Here is a 25,561-nt window from a genome sequence, read left to right as displayed (position 1 = left end):
GTTCTGGTTTGCGCGATCTGATTATGTGAATACATGATATAATCCACAACATAACATAAAATACTATTTTCCAGCTATAAAGTTTGCAAGCAAATGCCTAAATCGATTTCCTACAACAGCTTTTATTACTTTATAATTATAATATTTAAGCACTGTCCATGTGTATGAAGAGTCTGTGAGTCAGGCCATAGACTGTATTGCGGATTGTGCTACCAGCTGGCCTATTGCATGACAGAGAACGGTCACCACCAGTCACAAATTACATCTGTTTGTGCCTCTATTTGTTAGACAATCTGGCACCAGTAACAGCTGAGAAGAAAGATTTGCAAACAGCTTGTTTGATTGATGTGTCTAGAGTCATCTCTAAATCCAAATGAAATGTTAAGGGCTATCAAGAAATCGTAAATCAGGCATCTCTCTCTTTGAGCCATGAGAAGGTTTTGCGAATGCTTTTATGGCACCCATGTGTGAGAGGTATGATTGGCTGATATTCAAGAAGAGAAATCGGACCTGCTTGTTCCACACAATTAGTTAGGTCACATTTTTAACTTTATTGAGCTGTGAGGTGTTCCACAGGGCCTAGCACTTAAGTCATGATCATAAAAACTGTTGGAGTAGGGGTTTCAACCAGGTAAGAGGAATACAGCATCAACTCAGGATGCAGAAGGTGGTTGATTCCAAGGAGTATGTTGGGAAAGCAGATAACCTGTGACCGAGGTGACATGTTCTGGGGTAGCCAGACATCTATCAGGACAGGCATGTACAACCAGGGTAGCTGAGCTCTAACCAGCAGGACACAACCTTGGGGGAGATGCCAGCACTGAACCTTCACGGGCTATGACAAGAAGTTTTCACATTTGGTATCTGTGAAAACTCTAAATGCCCAGGAGAGAGTGCAAAAGTACCTTTTTATGAGGTAAAACTTAAAACAAAAAATTCCTTATCTGTTGTATTAGATGCTACTGATTAATACCACCTCTGCCTAACTGAAGGGGACAAGTAATTACTGGAAGAAGATCATGAATCTCACAGAATCCACACGAAGCCTAGAGGATCAAACTTGAAAAATGGGTAAAAACCAAGGGAAGTTAGGCGGGAGGCACCGTGTCAAAGCAAGGGCCCGGGAGACTTTGGGCTCTGGTGACACGTTGGCCCTCGCACTTCTGTCCTGAACTCTGTGGCTGCCATGTGCCATGACAGTGAATAAGTTCTAAGGTATCCTTGGCTTTCGTTTTATTCTTAGAACTTAAATTCCTGGTTAGGAGCATCTGATTGGCTGATGCTGTTCATGGGCCGCCTGGTTTGGAAGCAAGGGGGGAGAATCTGAAACCTTAGGCTTCTTTAGTGTGAGGAGTGCCTTGACTCCTTAGAGAATCCCTGAGAGTAGGAAGGGAGAAAGTCTGGGTGTTGGGTAGGTAGCAGGGGGAAAAATGGAGAAGAAAAAAAAAGAGAAAGAAAAAGAAAACAGGCGCGTGCACACACACACACACACACACACACACACACACCCCAGCAATGAAGTTCTCTACCTGAAATTTTTAAAACATTTTGGATATTTGTTACTTAGACGATAAAAAAAATTTGTTTCTTTTTACCACAATAATTTGTTTTGAAAAGGATATTTCTTAAGGTCTGCTTTTTTTTCCTACTTTTGGTGAAAGAAATATCTTCTCTTTGTTCATTCTTTTGATAAGCACCTGGTATACCTCCCAGAAACAGGGTGCTTGGACCCTCCTTGATTTCCCCAAGTAAGGCTGATCTCTAGCTCCTGGATCCAGTAGTCCAAATTGAGTGCAGAGGGATGTGGGGTAGTTAAGTCCTGGTAGGTAAATCTCATTTCTGGAGAATTTCTCATCTGTGTCTCTCAAAATACCTCATCCTGTGTGGCTGGATGTCACGGCATAAGCTGTGGAAACCCACGCAGAAGCTGTGCCACCTCCAGGAGACTATTCCCCACCTCTGCCCATGCCTATTTCAGCCCTCTGAACAGTGAGCGGCCTAGACCCTGACCAAAGCTTTCTAACGTCACCACTGTTAGCAGCCAGTGACTTGATGAAGACTTCCAAGGCTCAGAACTCTCGGGACAGTTACTCGTAAGCCTACTGGACTCCCCTACAGCACTTACACCATCAAAGTCTGGTAAGCAGCAGCTGGCAAAGGCCTCCCAGGAAGAGGATTTTCCTATGTTCCCATGGTCCATTTCCAACTCAAGCTATGGACCATGTAAAATAATGTATGTTTAGAATTCTTAATTTTTGGAAGGCTCTAATTTCTAAGGCAAATGATTTGCAAGTCAATCTTGATTAATCTTCTTTAAACAAGTCTCATGTGCCTTATAATTAGAAATTCTAGCATTTGGATGGTACCCTTCCCTAGTTTCTTATATGAATGTAGTTGTTTCTCCATTCTTGGCTGATTCCCCTAGTTACTTGGGAGGGAAATGCTGGACATCTGCTGTCAAGTAGCCAACTTGTCCAACAGATGGCAACGTGATCTGCAATTGTTCTTGTTATATTTTATTTCACCTCCTCCTTTGAATTCCTGTCTCCTTACTTTCTTTTGGCATTGACAGAAAGGCAGGAGGCAGAAATGAATTGGGCAAGAAGGGAAACAGCACATTTCTCTCATATCCCCACCTCTTCGAGAGGCTGCTTCCTGTGAGCTTTGCTTCCTGCCCTCACATCTACCTAGTTAACAACTGTTCAGCTCAAATGCTACCCTCTCTGGGGAGTCATCTTAGACTGCCCTCAACATTGCCGGAGCCCCCATGAGTGCCCAGAGTGCTCCCTTAGAGTGCTCTAAACATGCCTCTCTAGCACTTATCCATGCTATCCTAATTGTTGATGTATTCACTCATCTCCCTACCCAGACTGTGAGCTCCCAGATAGAGATGGACTCGTCACTGTACTCCCAGGGTCCAGTTCAGTTAGTAAAAGGAATAAACAGGTTTGGGAAGGAGACAAAAGAGTCAAGAAGGAGCGTTTTCCTGAAACCTCTAGATTGTTCTTAAATTGGTACCACTGAAGTTCTCCCATGCTTTTGTTCGACCAATTTGAGAAGACAAATGTGAAGAATAAAGAAAGAGCTGGATTACTGGAGCTGATAACTATTTTTCACTTACACCCTATTAAAAACATAGTGCGTGTGTTGGGTTAATTCACTGATTGTAAACAGTTATTAATAGCAAATAGCAATACAACATAGCTTTTGATAATAGGCTCCACATAATCCCAGCTCTTTATAATACATGCACTATTCTGCACTGGTAGAAAAATAAGTTGTTCACTGTGAAAATGCCACCCATTAGTGCCACTGCTCCCAAACGATATACAATCTTGTGTTTTATGGCTCTCAGCTGCACACTGCCTGGAAGATGCTTTAGACATGAGCCAACTTTTTACATCTAACAAATGCCCAGTAAAAGACACTTAGAATTCCAGTTGGACTAAACTTGCCCCTTCTCCAGAGGGCACATAAATGAATAAATACAAGGAAATCCCCTCCCATTGCACACACACATATGCACGCACGCAATCCTCAGAGCAGCTGTGTTATATTATAAGTTGGAGGCCTTTTGTTAGTTCAGATGTTTCAGGTCTGCAAAGGCACTCTGGAGAAGAAATAAATATTATGAGTAAGTCTCGTTTCCATGCTTGTAGTGGGGAAACACTTACTAGCACCGTTTACTACAGTCTTAAACTGAAACAATCTCATAAAAGAATACCAGCATTACTCACTCAGCACATGACTGCTAAGACAAGATGGTGTCTGTTTTATTCCCTAAATATTCAAAACATGATTTCATTCAGACTCTTTCCCAGATGGACTTCCTTTTCAGTTAAACTAATCAGAATAATCATGGATTGTGTGCTTGCTAAATCTATTTTTGTTTCCTTAAACCATTCAACTCTCTTTTATTTTACTAAGTAGTGTATATAAATAAAATTTCACAAATGAGAGAGCTTGGATATTAGCATTAACTTATCAAAGGAAAGGCAGGTTGGAGCTTGGTGGGAGCTCAACCTGGAATCCAGGTCATTCCATGTGAGGATTTGGTCTTCTACTGGGAAAGCTCGGCGTCTGAAGTTGACAAATTTGGTAAGAAGAAGACCGTGTACTGGAGAGTGATGTAAATGTGGATTTAGTAATTTACGAGGAGAAAGGACTCTCGTAATAACAAAAACACTACAAGTCTGCACAATCAGTGCATTCTCTTATTATTAAAGTATGTGTGAAGCCAAAGTATAATAACATTTTTTCGTGAACATACAGTCAGAACAAGGGGACACGGAGAAATTTATTTTTAATGGCTCTGAGAGCCTGATACGTCCATCTCTCTATGAAGCCTTGTCAAAGGGATTAGAAACACTTTGCCATGCTTCTCCCAAAGCCTGGTACATTCTCTCCCCATTCTTCACTAACTTTTACTAATCCATCTAATCTTAGCTTCATTATCACTTTCTTAGAGACACCTTTTTTGGTCTTCTTACCTAAGAAAGGGTCCCCACTGAACACTCCAGAGCGCTCTGTAATTTCCCTTTATAGCACTTACTTCACTTACTCATCTGTTGCTGTAAGATCTGTCTGCCTCTAGACTGTAAACTCTAGGGGAGCAGGAACCACGTTTGTTTTGAGTCCCACTAGCTCCTCAGGGCCAACCACAGTGCCCGGCACCTCTGAAAGCATTCAGGACCTACTTGATAAATGAGCTAATGAAAGCGCATCCAGGAGCTGGGCAGAGTAATGGCGAAGGGCACAGGTGCTATATTCAGACTTCCTTGTTTGAAATCCTGCCTCTGCCTCTTAGTGACTGTGTGAGCTTAAACAAGTTACAAAATTGGACTCTTTATAAAATGAGGACATTGACAGCTCCTGCCTCCTAGCCTTCTAATAAGGATTAAATAAATTGATACAAAACACCTGGAACAGTGACCGGCACAAAGTGAACACTCAAGCAGAGTCAGTTCTTCATAGTATCTTGTAAAGGACAACTCTAAGAAAAATGTGAAGCCTGACTGCTAAAACTCAGTGTCCTTGGGAGGGTATGATTAATACTAACCTCTGAAGATATTTATTCATGTTTTCCATGGTTTGGCAGTACTATATTTCTGATAAAGAATACTTCATGGGGCGCCTGGGTGGTGCAGTCGGTTAAGCGTCCGACTTCAGCCAGGTCACGATCTCGCAGACCGTGAGTTCGAGCCCCGCGTCAGGCTCTGGGCTGATGGCTCGGAGCCTGGAGCCTGTTTCCGATTCTGTGTCTCCCTCTCTCTCTGCCCCTCCCCCGTTCATGCTCTGTCTCTCTCTGTCCCAAAAATAAATTTAAAAAAGTTGAAAAAAAAATTAAAAAAAAAAAGAATACTTCAGGGGCACCTGGGTGGCTCAGTTGGTTGAGCATCTGACTTCAGCTCACATCATGACCTCATGGTTTGTGAGTTCGAGCCCCACATTGGGCTCACTGCTGTCAACCTAGTGCAAAGCCCACTTTGGGCCCTCTGTCCCCCTTTCTCTGCCCCTTCCCTGCTTGTGCTCTCCCAAAAATAGATACATTTTTTTTTAAAAAAGAATACTTCAATTAAATAGGTGAATATATTAAAACAGATTATACCCAAGCCCTTCCAGCCTGGAACCCACTTTATCTTCTTTGCATGATGTTTTGTGTCTATCTACTGATCCATCATGCATGAACATCAGAGCTTAACTCTGACGGCAGCTGTATTATCCTTATGTCCAAGTTCTTGGGACGGCCATCTCTGTAACAACGAACTACGGACAACAATATTCAAGGTGGATATTTTATAACACTTAGAAAGTAAAAAAAGAACATTAATCATTGTATTTGTCTTATTTGGTTTTAAAGGCTTTACTGCTAAATACCATGGGGCAAAGTACCATATTTAACAATTACATATTACAATGTTGTCAGACAAAACTTGCATGGTTGTTAGAATCTTGGTCCCTGGCTCATTTGGTGAACATGTATTTACTGAGTACCTAATATGTGCCAGCCATTACACTAGGGGTGGTCTGTAACACTTTGGGTTTGAACTGAAGAATGATACAAATAGGACTCCATTATTTGATGAATTGGTATTTCAGTCATCAAACACTAAATAAACGTTTAATGTATTACTGTCTGCTATTTTCAATGATAAAATGCTGATAATGATAATGTGTGAGAATGTACTGCTAAAACAACTAATGTGGGGGCAACCACCTTTTCCTCCCACCCTACATACACATGACGTGTGTCCTTTGATCATTCGCTGTAGGTGATACTCAAAGAGCCTATTTTCATACACAGTTGAGCATTATTTACTTGAAATTAAAACACATCTATGTCAAAACACACCTCTTCCTTACTTTTAATGTCACTATAGGAAACCCCAAATCAGGCCTTTCTGATGTGCCTTTCTATATCTGAGCCTTGATTTGTCCATCTTCTCTCTGTTCCATCTTCTTACTCCCTCATATAGGACATCTAGTGTTTTTAGTCCATAAGGTAACACTTTACCCGTGTCCCTGTGAATATCCCAAAGATTAAACTAAGATACTGAATCTCAGAATTGGGCCAAACTCAAAGATCTTACACAATTACTCATTTGTTGCTGAATTTCTCCTTGCAAAAAAAGAAAGAGAAAAAAAGAAAAAAAACCTAATGAAAGAAATTGAAGAAGACACAAATAAGTGGAAAATTTTATATTCATGTATTAGAAGAATCGGTACTGTTCAAATGTCCATACTACCCAAAGCGATCTGTAGATTCAGTGCAATCTCCATCAAATTCCAATGGCATTTTTCACAAAAACAGAAGACACAATCCTAAAATTTGTATGGAACCACAGAAGACCCCAAAAAGCTAAAGCATTCTTGAGCAAGAAGAGAAAATGGCAGACCTCACATTTCCTGTTTTTAAACTACACTACAAAGCTACAGTAATCAAACCAGTATGGTAATGACATAAAAATAAACACAGAGATCAATGAAACTGAATAGAGCACTCAGAAATAAATCCATGCATATGAGTTCAACAAATTTTCCATAAAGGCACCAAGAATACGCAATGGGGAAAAGACAGTTACTTCAATACATGTTGTTGGGAAAACTGGATATCCGTATGAAAAGAGTGAAACTGGACCCCTATCTTACACCATACACAAAAATCAACTCAGAATGGATTAAAAACTTAAACATAAGACCTGAAACTGTAAAACTCCGAAAAGAGAACATAGTGGAATAGTTCTTTGACATCAGTCTTGGCAAAGATGGTTTGGATTTGACACCAAAAGCAAAGGCAACAAAGGTAAAAATAAACAAGTGGGACTACATTCAATTAAAAAGCTTCTGCACAGCAAAGGAAACCATCAACAAAATGAAACAGCAATCTATGTGACAGGAGAAAATATCTGCAAATCATACAGCTGATTAGGGATTAATATCCTAACTATATGGAGAACTTCTACAACTTAATAGCAAAAACGAAGAAACCATCCAATTACAAAATGGGCCGAGGGCTGAATATCATTTTTCCAAAGAAGACATACAAATGGCCAACTGGTACGTAAAAAGGTACTCAATATCACAAAGCATCAGGGAAATGCAAGTCAAAGCCACAATGAGACACCATTGCAAACCTATTAGAATGGCTATCATCAAAAAGACAAGAGGTGACAAGTGTTGGCAAGGATGTGGAGGAAAGGAAATCCCTGAATGCTTTCGGTGGGAACACCAATTGGTGCAGCCACTATGAAAAACATTACGGAAGCTCCTTAAGAAATTCGAAACAGAACTACCATACATTCCAGCAATTCTACTTACGGTATTTATTCAAAGGAAACAAAATCATTATCTCAAAGAGACATCTGAACTCCCATATTCACTGCAGCATTACTCACAATACCCAAAATAAGAAAACAACCTAAGTGGGGTGCCTGGGTGGCTCAGTCGGTTAAGCATCTGACTCTAGGTCTTGACTCAGGTCATGGTCTCAGGGTTTGTGGGTTCAAGCCCTGTGTTGTGCTCTGCACTGACAGTGTGGAGCCTACTTGGGATTCTCTCTCTCCCTCTCTCTTCCCCTCCCCCACGCAGGCACACTCTCACTCTTTCTCTCTCAAATAAATAAACTTAAAAAAAAACCTTAAGTGTCCATTAATGGATGGATGGATAAAGAAAAGGTGGTATATACATACAATGGGATATTATTCAGTCTAAAAAAAGAAGGAAATCCATTTGTGACAACATGGATGAACCTGGAATGTGTTATGCTAAATGAGATAAGCCATACATTATGGTATGGTATAGTTTATAAGCAGAATCTAAAAGAAAATAGTTAAGCTCATAGAAAGTAAGAGCAGAATAGAAGTTGCCAGGAACTGCAGCGGGGAGCAAACGAGGAGAGGTTTATAAAAGGGTACAGATTTCAGTTATAAGCTGAATGGGTTCTGAGAACCTAATGTATGTCATGGTGACTATAGTTAATAATACTGTATTGTATACTTGAAATTTACTAAGACCATAGATCTTACACATTCTCACCAAAAATAAAATTTAAAAAAGGTAACTATGTGAGGTAACGAATGCATTGATTGTAGGAATCATTTCACAATACATACATATATCAAATCATCCAAGTTGTAGAGTTTAAACACCTTATAAATTTGCCAAAGAAACCTTAATAAAGCTGGGGGTAGGGTGCCTGGGTGGCTCAGTCGGTTGAGCGTCTGACTTCGGCTCAGGTCATGATCTCGCAGTTGATGGGTTCAAGCCCCACATCAGGCTCTGTGCTGACAGCTCAGAGCCTGGAGTTTACTTCAAATTCTGTGTCTTCCTCTCTCTCTGCCCCTCCCACACTCATGCTCTGTCTCTCTCTCTCTCTCTCTCTCTCTCTCTCTCTCTCTCTCAGAAATAAACATTAAAAAATAAATAAATAATAGATAAATCTGGGGAAAACTTAACCATTTCCACTTAAATTACCAATTGTAGAGAGGTATGTTAAACTCTTCCATAGAGGCTATAGATTTGCCAATTTCTCATAGCAATTCTATAAATTTTTCTTTCATTTTTATTGGGGCTATATAATTAGATGCATAAAGCTATAGTACATGACAGTGCGTCAACAAGGAACAGATACTAACAAAACACAATGTACAAATATAAAGCATGTTTACTATTACCCTCCCATTCGTGTGCTCATGGGAGACATCAGTAATCAATTATGGCACCCTAGTCTGCTCTGACATGGCTCCAGAACGTTTTAGAGCACCATTCTATGCAATCATCTTAGTTGTCACTCAAACTAATTCCTTTTGCCTTTCCCTGGCCTACCAATTTATCGCCCTAAAGGCTGGAATAGTCTAAAAAGGTGAGATTTCAGATCAATGGGATGAATAGAATATTCTTCAATAAATAGAGGTGGAACAACTTATGCTTTAAGAAATAATGTCATCTTTCTACTTTCCATGTAAAGTAAGAATAATTCTGGACTTATCAAAAACTTCAATATAAAAATTATGAGCTCCTGAACAGTCTAAAACAGAACATGGGTGAAAATGATCTTTTCTGGGGGTTCAGAGAGCTTTTATGACCACAAAACAGAGAGAGGATATAAGAAAAGAGTCTGATAGGGGCGCCTGGGTGGCTCAGTCGGTTAAGCGTCCGACTTCAGCTCAGGTCACGATCTCGCGGTCCGTGAGTTCGAGCCCCGCGTCAGGCTCTGGGCTGATGGCTCAGAGCCTGGAGCCTGCTTCCGATTCTGTGTCTCCCTCTCTCTCTGCCCCTTCCCCGTTCGTGCTCTGTCTCTCTGTCTCAAAAATAAATAAACGTTAAAAAAAAATTAAAAAAAAAAAAGAGTCTGATAGATTAGGTTTCATAAAAATTAAAATCTTTTTTTCAGTCATAAAAAACAAACTGAAAAAATAAGGGAAAGTTTAGCAGTGTACACAATAAGGTTCTTTTTTTAATGTTTGTTTGTTTGTTTAGAGAACACGAGGAGGGAAGGAGCAGAGAGAGGGAGAGAGAGGATCCTAAGCAGGCTTCGTGCTGTCAACGCTGAGCCTAATGCGGGGCTCAAACTCACAACTGTGAGATCATGACCTGCACCGGAATCAAGAGGCGGATGCTAAGCCCACTGAGCCACCCAGGCGCCCCATATAACAAAGTTCTTAATGTATAAATATCTTCTAAATTAAATAAGAAACAAACATCCTAGAGGAAAAATAAACTAAGAACAACGTAATAATTTACAAGAGACAAAGTATTAATGGCAAACACGTATATTGCAAAAGGATACACTTCATACTAACAACAAAAAAACACGAGACATCTTTTTCGCCCATCAAATTACCATAACGGGTTCAAAAATGAGAATGTCGTGACAGAGTGTGCATAGGCAAAAACATCTGGAAGGAAATTTGAATATACATACCAAGGGCCTCATTAATATTCACACACTTTGACTCAATAATTCCATTTCTTTAATGATTGGAAGGCCATAATTACAGCATCACATGAAACAGAAGGGATAAGATGCTGACATTTTATTCCTAATAGTTAGAAATCAGAACTACCTACAACAGGAGAATGGCTACACAGATAATAGTGTATTTGTACATTAAAATAAAATCTGTAATAATCAATGATGGTAGAAATGTACACGAAACCATGTGCAGCATGTGTCATATTTTATTTAACATATTTTCTGTACATATAATATGATAGAAGTTAGGACATAAATGTACAAACATGGTAATAATGTTTGTTTTCTAAAGTCTGGGCATGTCTGTGAATTGACTGTTATTTTTATTCTCAATATCTTATGGTTGTTTTCTTCTTATTTTTTACAGTGCATGGCTAAAATCAGCAAGAGATTTTTAAAAAGAAAATGTCGGAGGACAAAGAGTGCCTAAAATCACATCAGTTTATTGCAATCTTCAAATATTTCTTGATCCAGAGACGTACAATCAGCAACCAACTTATTCGACTATTGCCAAAGAAACATCTCCAAATAGTACTTTGCTCATGAAGATAGAAAACCACAGAAAATGTGTGTGCCCTTGAGTATGTGTTGTAATAATGCATAAAGGCCTGTGTAAATCACAGCTCAAAATCTCTAGGACTTTCCCTAGTCAGCACAGTTCAGCCCGGCCCCTGCCCTGCACTAACCTAAAGCAACCCTAAGTCTGGTCCGCAGGCCACACACCCAGGCTTTGAGAAAGAGCCAGCAGCACTGCTGGGTTGCCTACCCTAATCCTGTGATTACCAGAACATTACAAAAATAAGACTTATCTGGGGGTTTATATTTTTATTAAATTAAGTCTCCCGAGAGCATCATGGCTATGCATAAACCACATTTATTAATCCTGGCATAGCTCAAAGAGATCGCTGCAAAAATAGACTATGAATAAATTGACCACGTCATGCTTACTCAGTGTGCAGCATAATTTTCCTAGTGTTATTTTGTGCTGCTGAGCCGTTGAGTTGCTGAGGGGCTACATGAAGGATTCTCTTCCCCTGGGGTGGTATAGTTTTCAAAACTGGAAAATTCCCTTCCACGCAGTGTTGACATACATGCACACTTCCTGAGCCCTTATTTATCTAACATAGTCACTGTAAGTGTACTGCATTATTTATAGAAGATGCTAGAAGATGCATCTAGCATCTAGAATTCATTGAAGATGGCTGAATTCAAGCATGTAAAGAAGCATTTTTATAATCTGTGTGTGCAACTAGCAATTGCTGCTAGGTAAGGTGAAGGGCAAGTTGACTATATTCATTTTCTGATCTTTCAACCTATGGCAAAAACTAGGGCTAGTCATTTTGGGAAGCAATTTACCAAGCTACTTTAACTATGGTGTTAACAATTCAAATGTATCATGCTTTAGGTTTCTTTCTTTTCTTTTTTTTTTTTTTTTTAAATGTTTACTTCCCAATTTTAATGGCCACTTCCCATTCCTAAACTCCCTCACCCACTCAAAACCCTCTGACCAAGCTGACCACTCCCATCTTCTCAGGGAACTTCCTTCTCTTTCCCACAAGAATGCACATGCCTGGACTTCCTCCAGCTTCTCTGGCAGCTGTTGACCACTCTCTCCTGCCTCATTAACGTGTTCTTCTTCAATACGGCCTCTCGCAGTTGACATTACTAAGGGCTCGATCCTGGCTCCTCACTTTGGCTCCATCCGTACTCGCCCATGACAATCTGTGCTGTCTCATGATTAAACATCATCAGTGTGCTGACAACTCCCCCAGTTTATACTCAAGACCAAACCTCTTTTCTGAGCTTCGGACCTAAATTGGTCCTACTTAGCAGACATTTTTATTTGCATTGTCACATAAACATCTCAAACTTCACATCCAAATAGAAAATCATCATTAAGAACATTCCCCCCCCCCCAAACTGGTTTTTAATCCAATCTTCAGCATCTCAGTTCCTGATACACATCCACCTAGTTATTCTATCCCAAAACCTCAACATCATTTCTGTTCCTCCTTCTGCTTCACCGAGTCCTGTTGTTCTGAAACCCCCTGATAGAAGAAGAATCTTTTTAGAACCTAATCTTGTAAATGAAATAACATCACTTTTGCTGTGTTCTGGTCTTCAGAAGTGAGTCATTAAATCCAGACCACACTCCAAGAATGAGGATTGTGCATTGGGGGCCATCTTAGAGCCTGCCTGCACCACTCCAGCAACTGCCAGGGCAGGCTTGGCGAGGGTTGCTCTGACCCTTGGGCAGTGCTCTGAACCCTGCCAAGAGCTTCTCTCCTTACACTGCACATGGCCTACTGGAAGCAGTTGTCGATGTTTCCTTTGGACTCCAGGGCCTGGCCTAGTGCCTAGCCATGACCTGCTGAACTGAATTGAATTGGGCATCTCTAAGCCAGGGTTAGAAGATATAAACAATGCTGGGACTAAACTGAGAAATGAAGTTCCTAGGACGGGATGTTTCCTTTGGAGGTGACCTCACGGTGCCCTAAAAACCAATCTAACATATTTGAGGAATATGTGGTAGGAGTCTGGAACACTCCAGTTATAATGAAGAAGCAGAAAGGAGACAAGCAGTGAGAAAGAGGGACGAATCTGTCATCCTGATGGGAGCTTCCACAATGGTTTCCAGTCTTCTGTGTCTGTTCATAATGATTCAGGAAACTCTGGATGAGGTTTGTGATTGAGGGAAGCAGAAAAGATGAGGCTATAGAAGGGAAAACCCTAGGGGACTCAGGTACCAGTTTTATCGTAAGAGGAACCAAGGAAGGGCATTGGCTTACCGCTACCCTCAGGTCCCCAAATGACAAAGGCCAAAGAAGGCCCAAATCAAATATACTCTTTTCCTGTACACAGAATATGCTTTGAATTCCTGCTCACCATTTCCCTCCTAATTTAACCAGATGAGTAACACAGATAACTTTTCTTCTCTACCAAAGCATAGACTTCAAATATGTAGCACTCTGTAACTCCAGCTCTCCTCTCTCTCCAGCATTCAGTGGGCCTCCCAACAATGGCTTCCCCAAGTTGCAAAATGCAGCTCTGTGCAACTCAGCACTCCACATGCGACTATAAAGAAAAGGGCGGGGGGTGGGGGGTGGGGGAGAAGACCTAAGGGAATAAGCCAAGGAAATCTCTTTAATGCTTCATCCCCCTATCAAGAGAATCTACCAGCAAGGTCTAAAATTCTTAGGGAGAAAGAAGGATGTGGTTTCATTTATCCAGTCTTTCATCATAAAATAGGTACCAGGGGCTACAATACATCAGGAACTCTGTTAGGCACAGGAATCACAGACATACAGAACACAAAAATCAGTGTTCAATAAGCTCACCTTCTTGTGGAGAGAAAGAGTCAAGATCAGCTAAGAATTCTACTACCTGTGCTGTGGGTTAAGAAAGAGGTAAGCCCAGAGTGGGAGCTTCTGCTGAGAGCAGGGGGCATGCAATTTAGACTGGGGCATCAAATGAAACTTCTCAGAGAGGCCAGAACCAGGTGGAATCTTGAAGGACAAGCCATGTTTGGCTAAAAGAAACCAGGAGAGTGACATTCCAGCAGAAAGGAAACCATGTTAAAAGGCATGGAGGTCAGAACAAGTGTGGTGGTGATTCCGAGGCACTACAGTTACTCCTTGAACAAAGAGTGTGAGGAAGGGAAGGCGAGGAAAGAGGGAGGAGAGGGCAGCAGAGGACTGCCAACAAAGGGAGCGTGGAGTTTACCCCCAAAGCAGCAGGAAGTCATAAAACATTCTAAACAGGAGAATGACGTGGCCAAATTTATATACTAGAAGGAGTGCTCTCACATCGGCGTAGAGAACTGATTGGTAGGGAGACCCACTCGCTGCAGCTTAGGAAGCAGACCATAAATTAATGAGAACTAAAAGTGGCGTGGGGAGGGCAGTGAGAAAGGGACAATCCAGACAGGCCTTCAGAATGTAAACTTGATGGGTTAAGGAAAAAGAAAGGTGTCGGGGATGACTCAGAGCTCAATGGGTTAGGAAGCCGAATAGAAGATGTGATATTCACTGAAACAAGAGATAAAGGAATTAAAAAAAAAAAAAAAAAAAGGAATTCCCAGGCTTTAGGTAAGATGATGAGTTTAGTATTGGACATATTGAGGTTGTAGGACTTAGGATCAATTTCTCCAGGTACTAGCATCTTGGATTTATTTAAATTAAGACAGATTCTTTGGTCAGCAGAAATTTAGGCTCTAGGTCTTGAGAGTCTTGGAATAAAAGTTTGAATTTCATCAGCTCTGAGACTATAATACCTTCCTAAGCTGTCTCCCACAACTCCCCATAACTACATCCCTCTTCCATATAGGGCTGGGGCAGTCGAGGAACAAACAGTGGAGAACACCATAGGTGGAGATGCAGCTAGCTCTACTGGGCTAGCTCTTTTCTCATCCTATCTTATCCCTGAGAGCACTTGAACATTGAGAATCATGTGTTACAAGTCAACCGAGAGCCCTGTCAACTTGAAAAAGCTCTGAATTTATGCACAACTCGTATTTATTACACACATCGCATGTGCCAGTCACTATTCTGAAGGACCTGTTTTCATAGAACTCGCCAATAAGAAAAAGTGTATATTTTCCAACTTTCCCGCTGACACCTTCATTTACAGGTGCTTGGAACCGGGTACGGTATGTGGAGGCATGTTGGCTTCCAGCTAATATTTTAGCTCAATGACAGCAGTAGAAAGCCATTTTAGAGCTGTGGCCTGTGAAAGTGGCATTCTGTCTCAGAGAGACTTTTGCAGCAATGGGGAGAGAAAGCAAAGTTTGAAGGTTTCCTGTCCTTCCTCTCTGATTGCATTGCTAATTCTAGTTAAATATTAAACATTTTTAAGATTAATAATATTATATCTCAATATTATATATCTTGAGTTTCAGTTGCTTGTGAGCTAGCCACACAGACGACTAGTTATACAGGTGTTTCCGAGAGAGATTTAATTCAGAGCTACAGGTAAGAGTCATACACACTTAGATGTTTTCTAACGCTGTAAAATGGTCAAAACAACTCTTAGAGTATGGCACACTTAGGAGAGGTGTGCCAAAGACTTAACTTGGGAAAATAAACATTTAAATTCTGCATGAAGGAATGGGGCAGGGTGGGGAATTTATGAAGGGGACAACAAAAAAATAACAACAAGAAAACCAGGAAATAACTCTATCATAAAAAGGCCAAGTGAAGAAGAATCTTAAGCAAAAAGAATGGCAAATACTTCCACACGTTGAGGAAAATTCAAGTAAGATACATAATGAGTATGTATGCACATATCTATTAGCTTAGCAAGTTGGGTGTTTTGTTTTTTTTTTAATTTCACTTTGATATTTAACCTTTGGCAACATGTTTCTTTTTCCCCCAGGTGGATTTTAAAACTTTATGTAGTCAAATGGAGTCATCCTTATATGACTTCTAGGTTTTGTGTCCTATTAAAGGTTTTTCCATGAGAATATATATATATATACACACACATACACACACACACATATACATACATTATATTAAATAAATTAATTAAATAAAATACATTATATTCATATATTATACATTTATTCATTTAATTATATTTTAGGTGTATATATATTTCCTACAAATAAGTGTGTGTGTGTGTGTGTGTGTGTGTGTGTGTGTGTATGTATCATGTAACTCGAGAGAAAGGGTTAACTTGGGAGGAAGGAAATGTTTTGGAAGTCTACTGGGCAGCTTACAAAATACACAGGAATACCGGAGAGGCAGGCAGGAACCAAGGCAGTCAGGTGGCAAGCACCGTGGCCAAGCTCTCGACCGAGGAACAGGCCGGTCGGGGTGACGCAGCTCCGCCGCTGACGCTGGGCATGGCCACCAGCGCTGCCATCACCGGACACTGGATACTGCTGAGGCGCCGCCGTGGCTGCGTGCTACTCTTGGCTCCGATGCCGTCGAACGCGTGATGCCGCTACCACTGGAATGAATTCTCACTACCTCCTTCTTTGTGTCACTTGCTCCAAATTCAGAGTCCCAGCAGACGTGTCTGATTGGCTGAGCTGAGGTCACTCATCTGTATCCACCTCTCAGGGTCCACGAGAGTAAGTATTCGTTTTTCTCAGCTTACAGAGGCAGAGCTGGGACCTTCCGCTTCCAAAACCCATACAAACATACGAAACGTTTCGGATACTCAGTTTAAGAAACAAAACCAAAAATGACTTCGCTATAGAGAATAATGCCTTCCTGGCAAAGAAGATTTTATGCTTTGTACTGGCTTATAATATGCCATCTGTAGTTGTCATAATTTTTTATATATAAAAACTTGAATGAAAACATAAACTGAGCGGCGCCTGGGTGGCTCAGTCAGGTTAAGCGTCCAACTTTGGCTCAGGTCATGACCTCGCGGTTCATGAGTTTGAGCCCCGTGTCGGGCTCTGTGCTAACAGCTCGGAGCCTAGAGCCCATTTCAGATTTGGTGTATCCCTCTCTCTCTGCCCCTCTCCCACTCATGCTTTGTCTCTTTCTCTCTCTCTCAAAAATGAATAAACGTTAAAAAATTAAAACAGGGGCTCCTGGGTGGCTCAGTCGGTTAAGCGGCCGACTCCGGCTCAGGTCATGATCTCGCGGTCCGTGAGTTCGAGCCCCGCGTCGGGCTCTGTGCTGACAGCTCAGAGCTTGTTTCAGAACTTGTTTTGGATTCTGTGTCTCCCTCTCTCTGACCCTCCCCCGTTCATGCTCTGTCTCTCTCTGTCTCAAAAATAAATAAATGTTAAAAAAAATTAAAACAAATCGAATAATATCATTGTACTGGACCCTTATATATATATTTTTTCAATTAGCAATAGTCATGCCTCATTGACTAATTGGCTATAACACTGCTATTGCACAGAGCTACAGATGCTTTTTTTAAGACTTTATTTTTGAGAGCTGTTTAGGTTCACAACAGTATTGAGGAGGTACAGAGATTTCTCCTATTCTACCTATCCCTACACCTGCTTAACCTCCCCCTTTATCAACATCATTCACTAGGGTAGTACATATTTTGGCAGAGATGAACTTATCCTGACCCATCATCACCACCCAAAGTCCACTGCTTACCTTAGGGTCCACTCTTGCTATCGTATGCTCTGTGGATTTGAACAAGTGTATAATGACATATAGCTATCTTTATTATATCATATAGAGTATTTTCACTGCCCTAAAAATCAGTGCTCTGCCTATTCAGGCACTCTTCTCTTATCTACCTATTCTCCCACTGCGTCCAGAAACCACTGATCTTTTTACCGTCTCCATAGTTTGACTTTTTCTACAATGTCATATAGTTGGAATCATATAGTATGTAGCCTTTTCAGATTGGCTTCTTGCACTTAGTGACAGGCTTTTAAGATACCTCCACGTCTTTTCATGGTGCCCTAGCTCATTTCTTTGTAGAGCTGAATAACAGTCCATTGTCTGCATGTGCCACAGTTTATTTATCCACTCACCTACTGAAGAACAGCTTGGTTGCTTCTAAGTTTTGGCAATTATGAATAAATCTGCTATCAACGACTGTGTACAGGTTTTTGTGTCAACATTTTTTCACTCCTTTGGGTAAATACCAAGAAGTATGACTGCTGGATCATATGGTAGGAGTATGTTTAGTTTGGTAAGATACTGCCAGTCTTCCAAAATGGCAGACTCCTTTTGCATTGCCACCAGCAATGGGTGAGATTTCCTACTGCTTCACATCCTCGCCAGTGTTACAGATTTTGCCCATTCTAATAGGTGAGTGGTAGACAATTTTTAATTTTTTTTTGGTAATGTTTATTTTTGAGAGACAGACAGACAGACAAAGTGTGCGTGGGGGAGGGGCAGAGAGAGAAGGAGACACAGAATCCGAAGCAGGCTCCAGGCTCTGAGCTGTCAGCACAGAGCCCGATGCAGGCTCAAACTCATGAACAGTGAGATTATGATCTGAGCCGAAGTCAGAGGCTTAACCAGCTGAGCCACCCAGGTACCCCAGTGGATAAATTTAAAAAAATTCCCTCTGGCAGCAGCATCAAGGGTCCAAACAGCCTGTGCCAGCAGACTGAGGCAGGGTGGATGACCTGCAAGAACAACAGTGACCGCGCGGCTTTCTCTGGCGGAGGCCAATGGAACGAACAGACCTCCCCGGGAAGCATGGTGGAGGGCTTCTTCCCTCAGAATGATTTATACCATATGTGTGAACTTCAGGGTCTTTGAACTGTAGCCACGTCTGCATTTTCCATTGGGTTTTCAGACTGAGAGTGGGGCTGGATGAACCAGGAAGAAGCACTGTGTTCATGCAGGCGACCAACAGGTTGGAGGTCTCAGAGAATAGAGAGTACGGAAAATCCAGACAGGCAGACCCGTACTCTGGAAAAACCCCTATAACATGCTGGGGTACCAAAGATATACTTCAGAGAGACCAGAGGTGGTATGACCGAGAAAGCAGTTTAGTCTTTGGGGGTAAGCAGAGAGGCGGGGTAAAGTGTGATATGCTGATCGAATGACTGCAAAGGTAACTGTTGCAGACAAATCAGAGAACCGGCATGAAGTCTCATCTGGTGTGTGGTTTGTGCTCTGGGAGAAGCTGGAACTCTTTAAAGATACCAGCTGGGGTGTCCTTCCATTTATCCTCCAGATCTACTTGTCCCCTGTTCTGTGCCTGTGGAAACTGATTTCTATGAACTCTATCAATGGGCTTTCTTGCCCTCCAGTTCCTTACTGAGTTTGGCCAATGGTGAGGATCTGCCAGAAATCAAAAGCATTCTCGTGAGCTACCTGAATCCCTCAACCAAAAGTCTTAGCTCCTAATAGGAAGCTCTCCTATGACTTAGTCTTTAGATTCTGATAAGTGGTTTTCTGCCCCTTCAACCCTCAGGCCTAGAGATGGTAAAGAGCACCTGTTGGTGGTTCACAGTCTCTACACTAATTCTTGCACTTTCCGAACACCTTACACCTATATATCTCCTTTTATTCTAGTTGAGCAGGCCATCTATTTCATTTTGGGACCCAGACAGCAGCCTAAGATATAAATTTATAAATTTTATATGATACAAGTTGATCATTTTAGTAGACTTCTTTTCCTTTCAGAAGTTCCTGCTAGCATACAATTGAAGACTCCACTTTCTACATTCATTTGATTTTTCTTCCACCTACCCCCACCCCGTCGCCTGCTCACCCACCAATAGGCTCACCGGGTCTCCACACTCCAGCAGCCCAACTCCACTGAATTTTTCAAGTTGAAAATCTGGTGTTCGTTTTAACTTTATGGCCCAATCTTTTCCATATTTGTCTCCAATCTACCCTTTCCTCTCCAACCACCTCATTGTCCTTCATGGGCAGGAACAGTGGACTCAGAGCTGGTCTCCCCTCTGAGAAATGAACTTAACTGCACATAAGCAAAATGGCCCCAGGTCATGGGCCATGTTCCCCAGGTGGACCCCTGAATTGACTTGAAGCTACCCCACATCACTGAATCTCTCTCTTTCCGGTTTTTGCTCCTTCCATTGTCCACGTTCCTACCTTCTTTGTGCTGCCAGTATCACCACTTACTGACTGTGTCTGTTCTCAATATACCCACTTGGCTCCCTAGCATCACATTTCCCTCTCTCTTCTGGAATGCTGCTTCCCTGGACTAATATATCACTAACAAATACCCTTTCCTCCCCCCACCCCCCAAAATAAACCTAATCATTTAACATCTGTCATTTGTGAAGCTGAGAAGGGCTGGTGAGAAAAAAAAAACACACTAGGGTGTATGATATCAGCATAACTTTATACCAACAACCTCAACTGTGGGCTCTCTTATTTTCCAGAATAACTGTTTTAAATCTTCTTCAACCTCACCTTCTACTTCACAGAGATGATAGAAGTCATTAGATGAGGGCTCAGTAAACTCTTCCCCATTCTCACCTACAAATATGCCTACTTACCCCTCCCTTATCATCTCCTATTACAAGATCCAGTGCTTAGAGCTTGGTTCTGAGGTCCGGAGAGCATTTGTTTTTGCCCCTTTGGGGCCTTTTGCCCCCCACCTTCCTCATTGTCTTCTCTTGTCATCTTTGAAGAATCTCCCCACATACTGTCTCTATTCTCACGTCTTCACTTCAGTCGCTACCACTGGCGTCTCATGTCCCAGGACTGCCCTTCACGTCATAATTCTATGAAATCAGTGGAACTTCTCTACTGACTAGCTTCACTGCTTTAAATCCCTTCTTGTGCTTATTTTAGTATATAGATTTTACCATATGCTCTGGTCTTTTTCTATCTTATCTTCGATTAGAGTTGATCGTCAGATAGTCTTCTTCAATCTCCCTTCAATATCAATAGTCTGTAGTTGCATTAATTCCGCTTCATTTGTAATGATCAAGTACAAACAGTGATTCCCTATCTGCCTTGTACTTTCCCTTCTGCACTCAAACATTTCTTCACACAGCCATGTCTCATATCCAGCCATTTCCATTTCCATGCTGTAAGTGCATTGTGTTGACTTGTACTGCGTGGGAGCCAGTGGCACTCTCAGAAGAGCATTTCTTGCTTCCCTAACTAGGCCAGGCTCATTTTTTTTTCAGGCTCAGTTTTTATATAATCTTACAATGCAGTGTATCTCTCCAGATTCTAATGTATTTATTTATTTATGTAATTGTTTGTTATTCGTTCCCTCACCAGACATCAAGCCCCATCTCTTGTTGCTGAATGTCCCACATACAGTAGGTATTCAGTATAATTCATTCATTCACTGAACATTTTCTTTCAAGAGACCTTTCCAATTTTATAAGGTATAGGCTCCAAAAATCCTGATGTACCTCTACTAGCTACCCTCACAGTTAATGGGGAGATCCCATCCGTTAAAAAAATATAACCCTGCCACTATCGCTTTGATTCCCCAGGAGTTTTCTGGAAAGGGCAATCCATGTGGCATTCATGACCCGTTGTCTGCTGACCAGTGAGGCAAAGAATTAGGTCACTGCCCTTTGTGATAATTAGAAGGGGCTCTTTGCCAAGCTTCACCAGATGTATGAGAGCCTGGTGCAGACCAGAAGCACTAACTTGGTGATGTGCTGACTCCAGCACGAATGGGGCTAGTGTCATCAGCTGCTGTGCAGCTGAATGCCAGTGTCTACTTTGAGATGTGGCTCAGAATGTTGTTACTCACTCTTTGATCCTACTTCCTGGGAGTTTTGGCCAGTTTCTGAGATGAAGAAGCAGAGGTAGCCAGGCAAGCTTCATTGGCGTATTTATTTATTATTTTAAATGTTTATTTATTTATTTACAATAAAGAGAGAGAGCAAGCAAGCAGAGGAGGTGCAGAGAGAGAGGGAGAGAGAGGATTCCCAGCAGGCTCCACACTGTCAGCACAAAGCCCAATGCGGGCCTCGAACTCACAAACTGTGAGATCATGACCTGAGCCAAAATCAAGAGTCAGACGCTTAATCAACTGAGTCACCAAGGCACCCCCGACTGTATTTTATTAATGGGAAGACTGGCCATCCGCCTCACCTACTCTCCTCATGCCCTGAGGACTGGTGCCCAGTCTCACTCCACAGGGCTGACTAAGTCTGCTATTGTAAGGCACAGCAGATTGTACTGTAGGATAGAAGGCCATTTCATATCAGGGGTACAAGAAATTGCTGCAAGGAATGTAACTGGCTGCCACACTTTGGAACCTGCTGTGGTGTTCCTACCTAAACCACACTCCTCATGGGCTTCTCTCAGCCAATGACTGCTTCATCTTGAGCCAGCACTCTCCCTCAAATTCTAGCTTCACTTTTCCCTCAATGGGGTTTTGTCTCCCCTTAACCCTGCACGGTACTGCGGTCACCTTCAGACTCAGGTCATGGTGGAATATGAAGTAGGAAATAACTTCCTGGGGTTCCTGGCCTAGAGGGGGCAGTTCCTACTGGATACAAGACAGGTGTCATCGTTGCTTGTTCTTTATTTTAGAGGAAAGGGGATGAAGAATGCTCCCTTATAAGTCCTCCTCCTGGACATCTGAAGGAAGAGGGTCCTTGGGGGGCTCATAAATCCAAAGTCGACCAAATTTCCAGAACCCTGCACTTTCTCTAGTGTTATTTACAGAAATGATAGGTAGCCACACTGTTCATCCTGCTGATTCCTAAATTTCACATTAAAAAATGTGCTCATCTTATTGACATTCAAATTTCTCATGAAATACACAGCATTCACAGGATGTTCTCAGCAGAAACCTAATCAAATCTATATGTCTTCTGTTAAAATTACACTAGCATTATTTTGATTGCAGTTTAAGGACTCAAACTCATGTTTAGCCAAGCTCCCCTAAAGGGTGAATCTATTAATTTAAATAACAAAGAAGTCCGGTAGACAGATCTGGCTTTGCACATTATTTCTTGTTAATGGAGCACAGAAGCTTCCAACAGCCCTGGATAACCTGGTCCTCACAGGTCCTGATCTAGGAAGGAAGGACTGATTTAACACAAGCTCTCTATGGTTCGGTAGCAGAGGTGTTCCACATGGAAAATATTGACAATATATACAACAAAGGACATAAATTATTTATATTGAGCATACATTTAAAATTCCTATAAATAAGAAAAATAAAAATGATGTAAGAGGAATATAGACCAAAGCCACAGAAGAGGAAAATTAATAATAAAAATATGAAAAATTCTCATTACCAATAGTATTCAATGAAATAAGTATAAATTAAAATAATGAAGTATCATTTTTACTCTATTTAAATGTAAGAATTCAAAGGTAAATGTTGATAAGAGTGTGGGGAAATGGGTCCTCTCAACACATTGCTGGGGAGCAAATATATACCATCACACATTCATAATTTAGACAATTATACTGTCGGTAGAAATGATGGGTATGTAGTAGCATGGTAAAGTCTCCAAGACATATCATTCAGTGAGAAAAGGCAATTTGCGTAGTAGAACATTTCGGAAGCCATGGAGGTGCACCTTTAGGAAGATCTGCTGTAAGTAACTAATTTGGCTGACAGCCCCCAGCTTCCAGATCCATGGACTCATGAGGCCAAAGAATGAGGATGCACCAATAAGGCAAAAATCTTAAAACAATGTGGTAAGTGCAGTGATAGACATGTGCACAAGACACACACACACACACACACACACACACACACACACACACACACAGGAGGCAAACCCAATGCAACTTTGGGAAGATACAGAACTCTGGGTCTGGGATGGCTCCCAGGAGGAGATCATGATCAAGTTGGGATGGCTGTTAACTGAGTGCAGAGAGGGGAAAGAATTCCAAGCCGGCAGAACAGCCTGAGTAATTCACAGAGGGAAGAAAGCTGCATATAGAAACAGGTTGCTAAATATTAAGATAGAGGCACGGATTGTAACAGATGAGGCTAACAAGACAGGCAGGGGCCAGCAAGGCCTCCCATGTCACGTTAGAGAGGTCTGAATAGGTTTTGATGCGGCCAAGAGGCACAGAAGCCTCTTGAGCAGGAGAAGAGATCTCTGAGAAGAGATCAGACGGCAACAAGACACAGTGGAGGAGAACAGACAGGATGCTATCGCCATCATTCAGAGAAGATGAATGTCTGGAAAGGAGACTGGGACAGCATTATACTAACTGGAATCAACGGAGGGGAAGAAATGCAGGAATATGGAGTTGGTACCATCTGTAGAAACTGGTAATGGGCTGGAGGTAGGAGGTGGAGTGAGCGATGGGGAGGAGCCTGATTACATACACCCAGGGTGCTGGCGTGAGCAGAGAGAGGTGGTGAACCGAATCAGATCAGGAAACCTATACCTCAGGGAATACAGTGATGGTTGCAAAGGCATCTGGTATTGTCCTTCTGCCACTGTCTTAAAAGGGATTCTAAAGGGATTTTCTTTCCCTTGTTCCTCCAGCACTACACTTGCATTACTGGCCTAAGTGGATACTCACCAGCTGGCCGTGTCCATCACTACAGCCAAGACTGAGAATTCCTGATTATACTTAGAGCCTGTGGAGCTGCTGACACAAACAGTCATTAGCAGACGACCCTTTTGTAACAAACTGTGCTTTAAAATGTAAACTGTTGGGGGCATTTTCCTTACGTTGTCCAGAAGGAACTTTCTCCTGCCTGAGCCTGGATTAATCATGAGAGAGCTCGTCAACATTCCACTGGTACATATTCTTACTTTGGTTGCCTTCAGCGGGACTGAGAAACTTCCAAAAGGTTTGTTTGAGGAATCTTGTCTTCTTGTTGCCTTGTCACAGTTCTAAAGTGCATGTGTGTGCTCTGATCACGACTGATTCATATTATGGCGGGCTTGGATTTTACTTGGTGAAGTAGGGGTACGATGTATGGAGAAGGAGCAGTTGACTGATGATCTCCTTTCTACCAGTATCCCTCCCTCGCTTAAGTTCTGCAATAAAAAGTGTAGCCACACAGGGCATGCAGAGCCCTCACTTGTAGGAAAACATCAGCAGGTAGACTGCAAGTTATCAAGGTCCGTTTTGTTTATGCGTGTGTCAAACTTCAGGGTGGTCTAAATGGATGATGAAAACCTTTTCACATTAGGTTTGCTGGGAATATAATCAACCCTACTCCCAGATGTCCAGACTGTTTGCTTCTGAACAAAAGTCATTTCCATTTTCAGTTTCAGTTTTGCAAGATTCTTAGTAAATATTTTAGTTCTTAAAAATTGGAATTACAGAAAGACTCACACAATTTGCCTATATAACAAAAGCCTGAAGACAATGAGTTCTCAATAACTTTGAGGTTGGAGGCATGACTTGGCTCAACAAGAGACTGTGAAAGTTTTTTTTCAGAGCCTTTGGAATGTACCGGAAATAACACCACCTCAGGGAAAGGAAAGCAACTTAAGAAACTGACAAACACCTGTTGCAGCAGCAAGAATGTCCACAGTGATATGGTTTCTGGCCAGTGCATTATAAAACGGAGACTAGTGTATTTCAAATCAGGAAGAAAGACAGGAAAGTATGTGATTTACAAAGCGACTGAGAGTTTCTCTGAAAAATTTTTTAAAGACATGAAAAAGACTGAATGATGTCAGTTAAAGAGTTTTCAGATTTAATGTATTAGAGTAAGAGTTCTGCGTTTTATGATACACTCAAATTAATTATTTTCCTTTTATGT

General features: G+C 41.6%; 1 protein-coding gene and 1 long non-coding RNA gene across 4 annotated transcripts in view; one reads left to right on the top strand and one right to left on the bottom strand.

Annotated features, from left to right (window-relative positions):
• The window catches only part of LOC113592840 (uncharacterized), a 141,752-nt gene that overhangs the window by 27,611 nt on the left and 88,580 nt on the right, over positions 1-25,561 (bottom strand). Inside the window, exon 4 of one of the 2 annotated variants that reach the window (XR_003412797.2) lies at positions 16,089-16,532. The exons of the other annotated variant lie outside the window; for it this stretch is intronic. This is a non-coding gene — a long non-coding RNA (uncharacterized LOC113592840). Of the gene's footprint in view, positions 1-16,088; positions 16,533-25,561 lie in introns of those variants that run through there. 2 annotated transcript variants of the gene reach the window in all.
• Positions 24,121-25,561, top strand: part of MUSK (muscle associated receptor tyrosine kinase) — a 92,960-nt gene continuing 91,519 nt past the window's right edge. For both annotated transcript variants that reach the window (XM_027034814.2, XM_053204810.1), the window contains exon 1: positions 24,121-24,637. In XM_027034814.2, coding sequence (XP_026890615.2) covers positions 24,559-24,637 — 79 coding nt within the window. In that variant the 5' untranslated portion in view covers positions 24,121-24,558. The remainder of the gene's footprint in view (positions 24,638-25,561) is intronic.

The sequence above is a fragment of the Acinonyx jubatus genome, chromosome D4 (assembly GCF_027475565.1).
Source record: "Acinonyx jubatus isolate Ajub_Pintada_27869175 chromosome D4, VMU_Ajub_asm_v1.0, whole genome shotgun sequence".
In the NCBI taxonomy this organism is placed as follows: domain Eukaryota; kingdom Metazoa; phylum Chordata; class Mammalia; order Carnivora; family Felidae; genus Acinonyx; species Acinonyx jubatus.
This window is presented reverse-complemented; position numbering and strand designations above follow the sequence as displayed.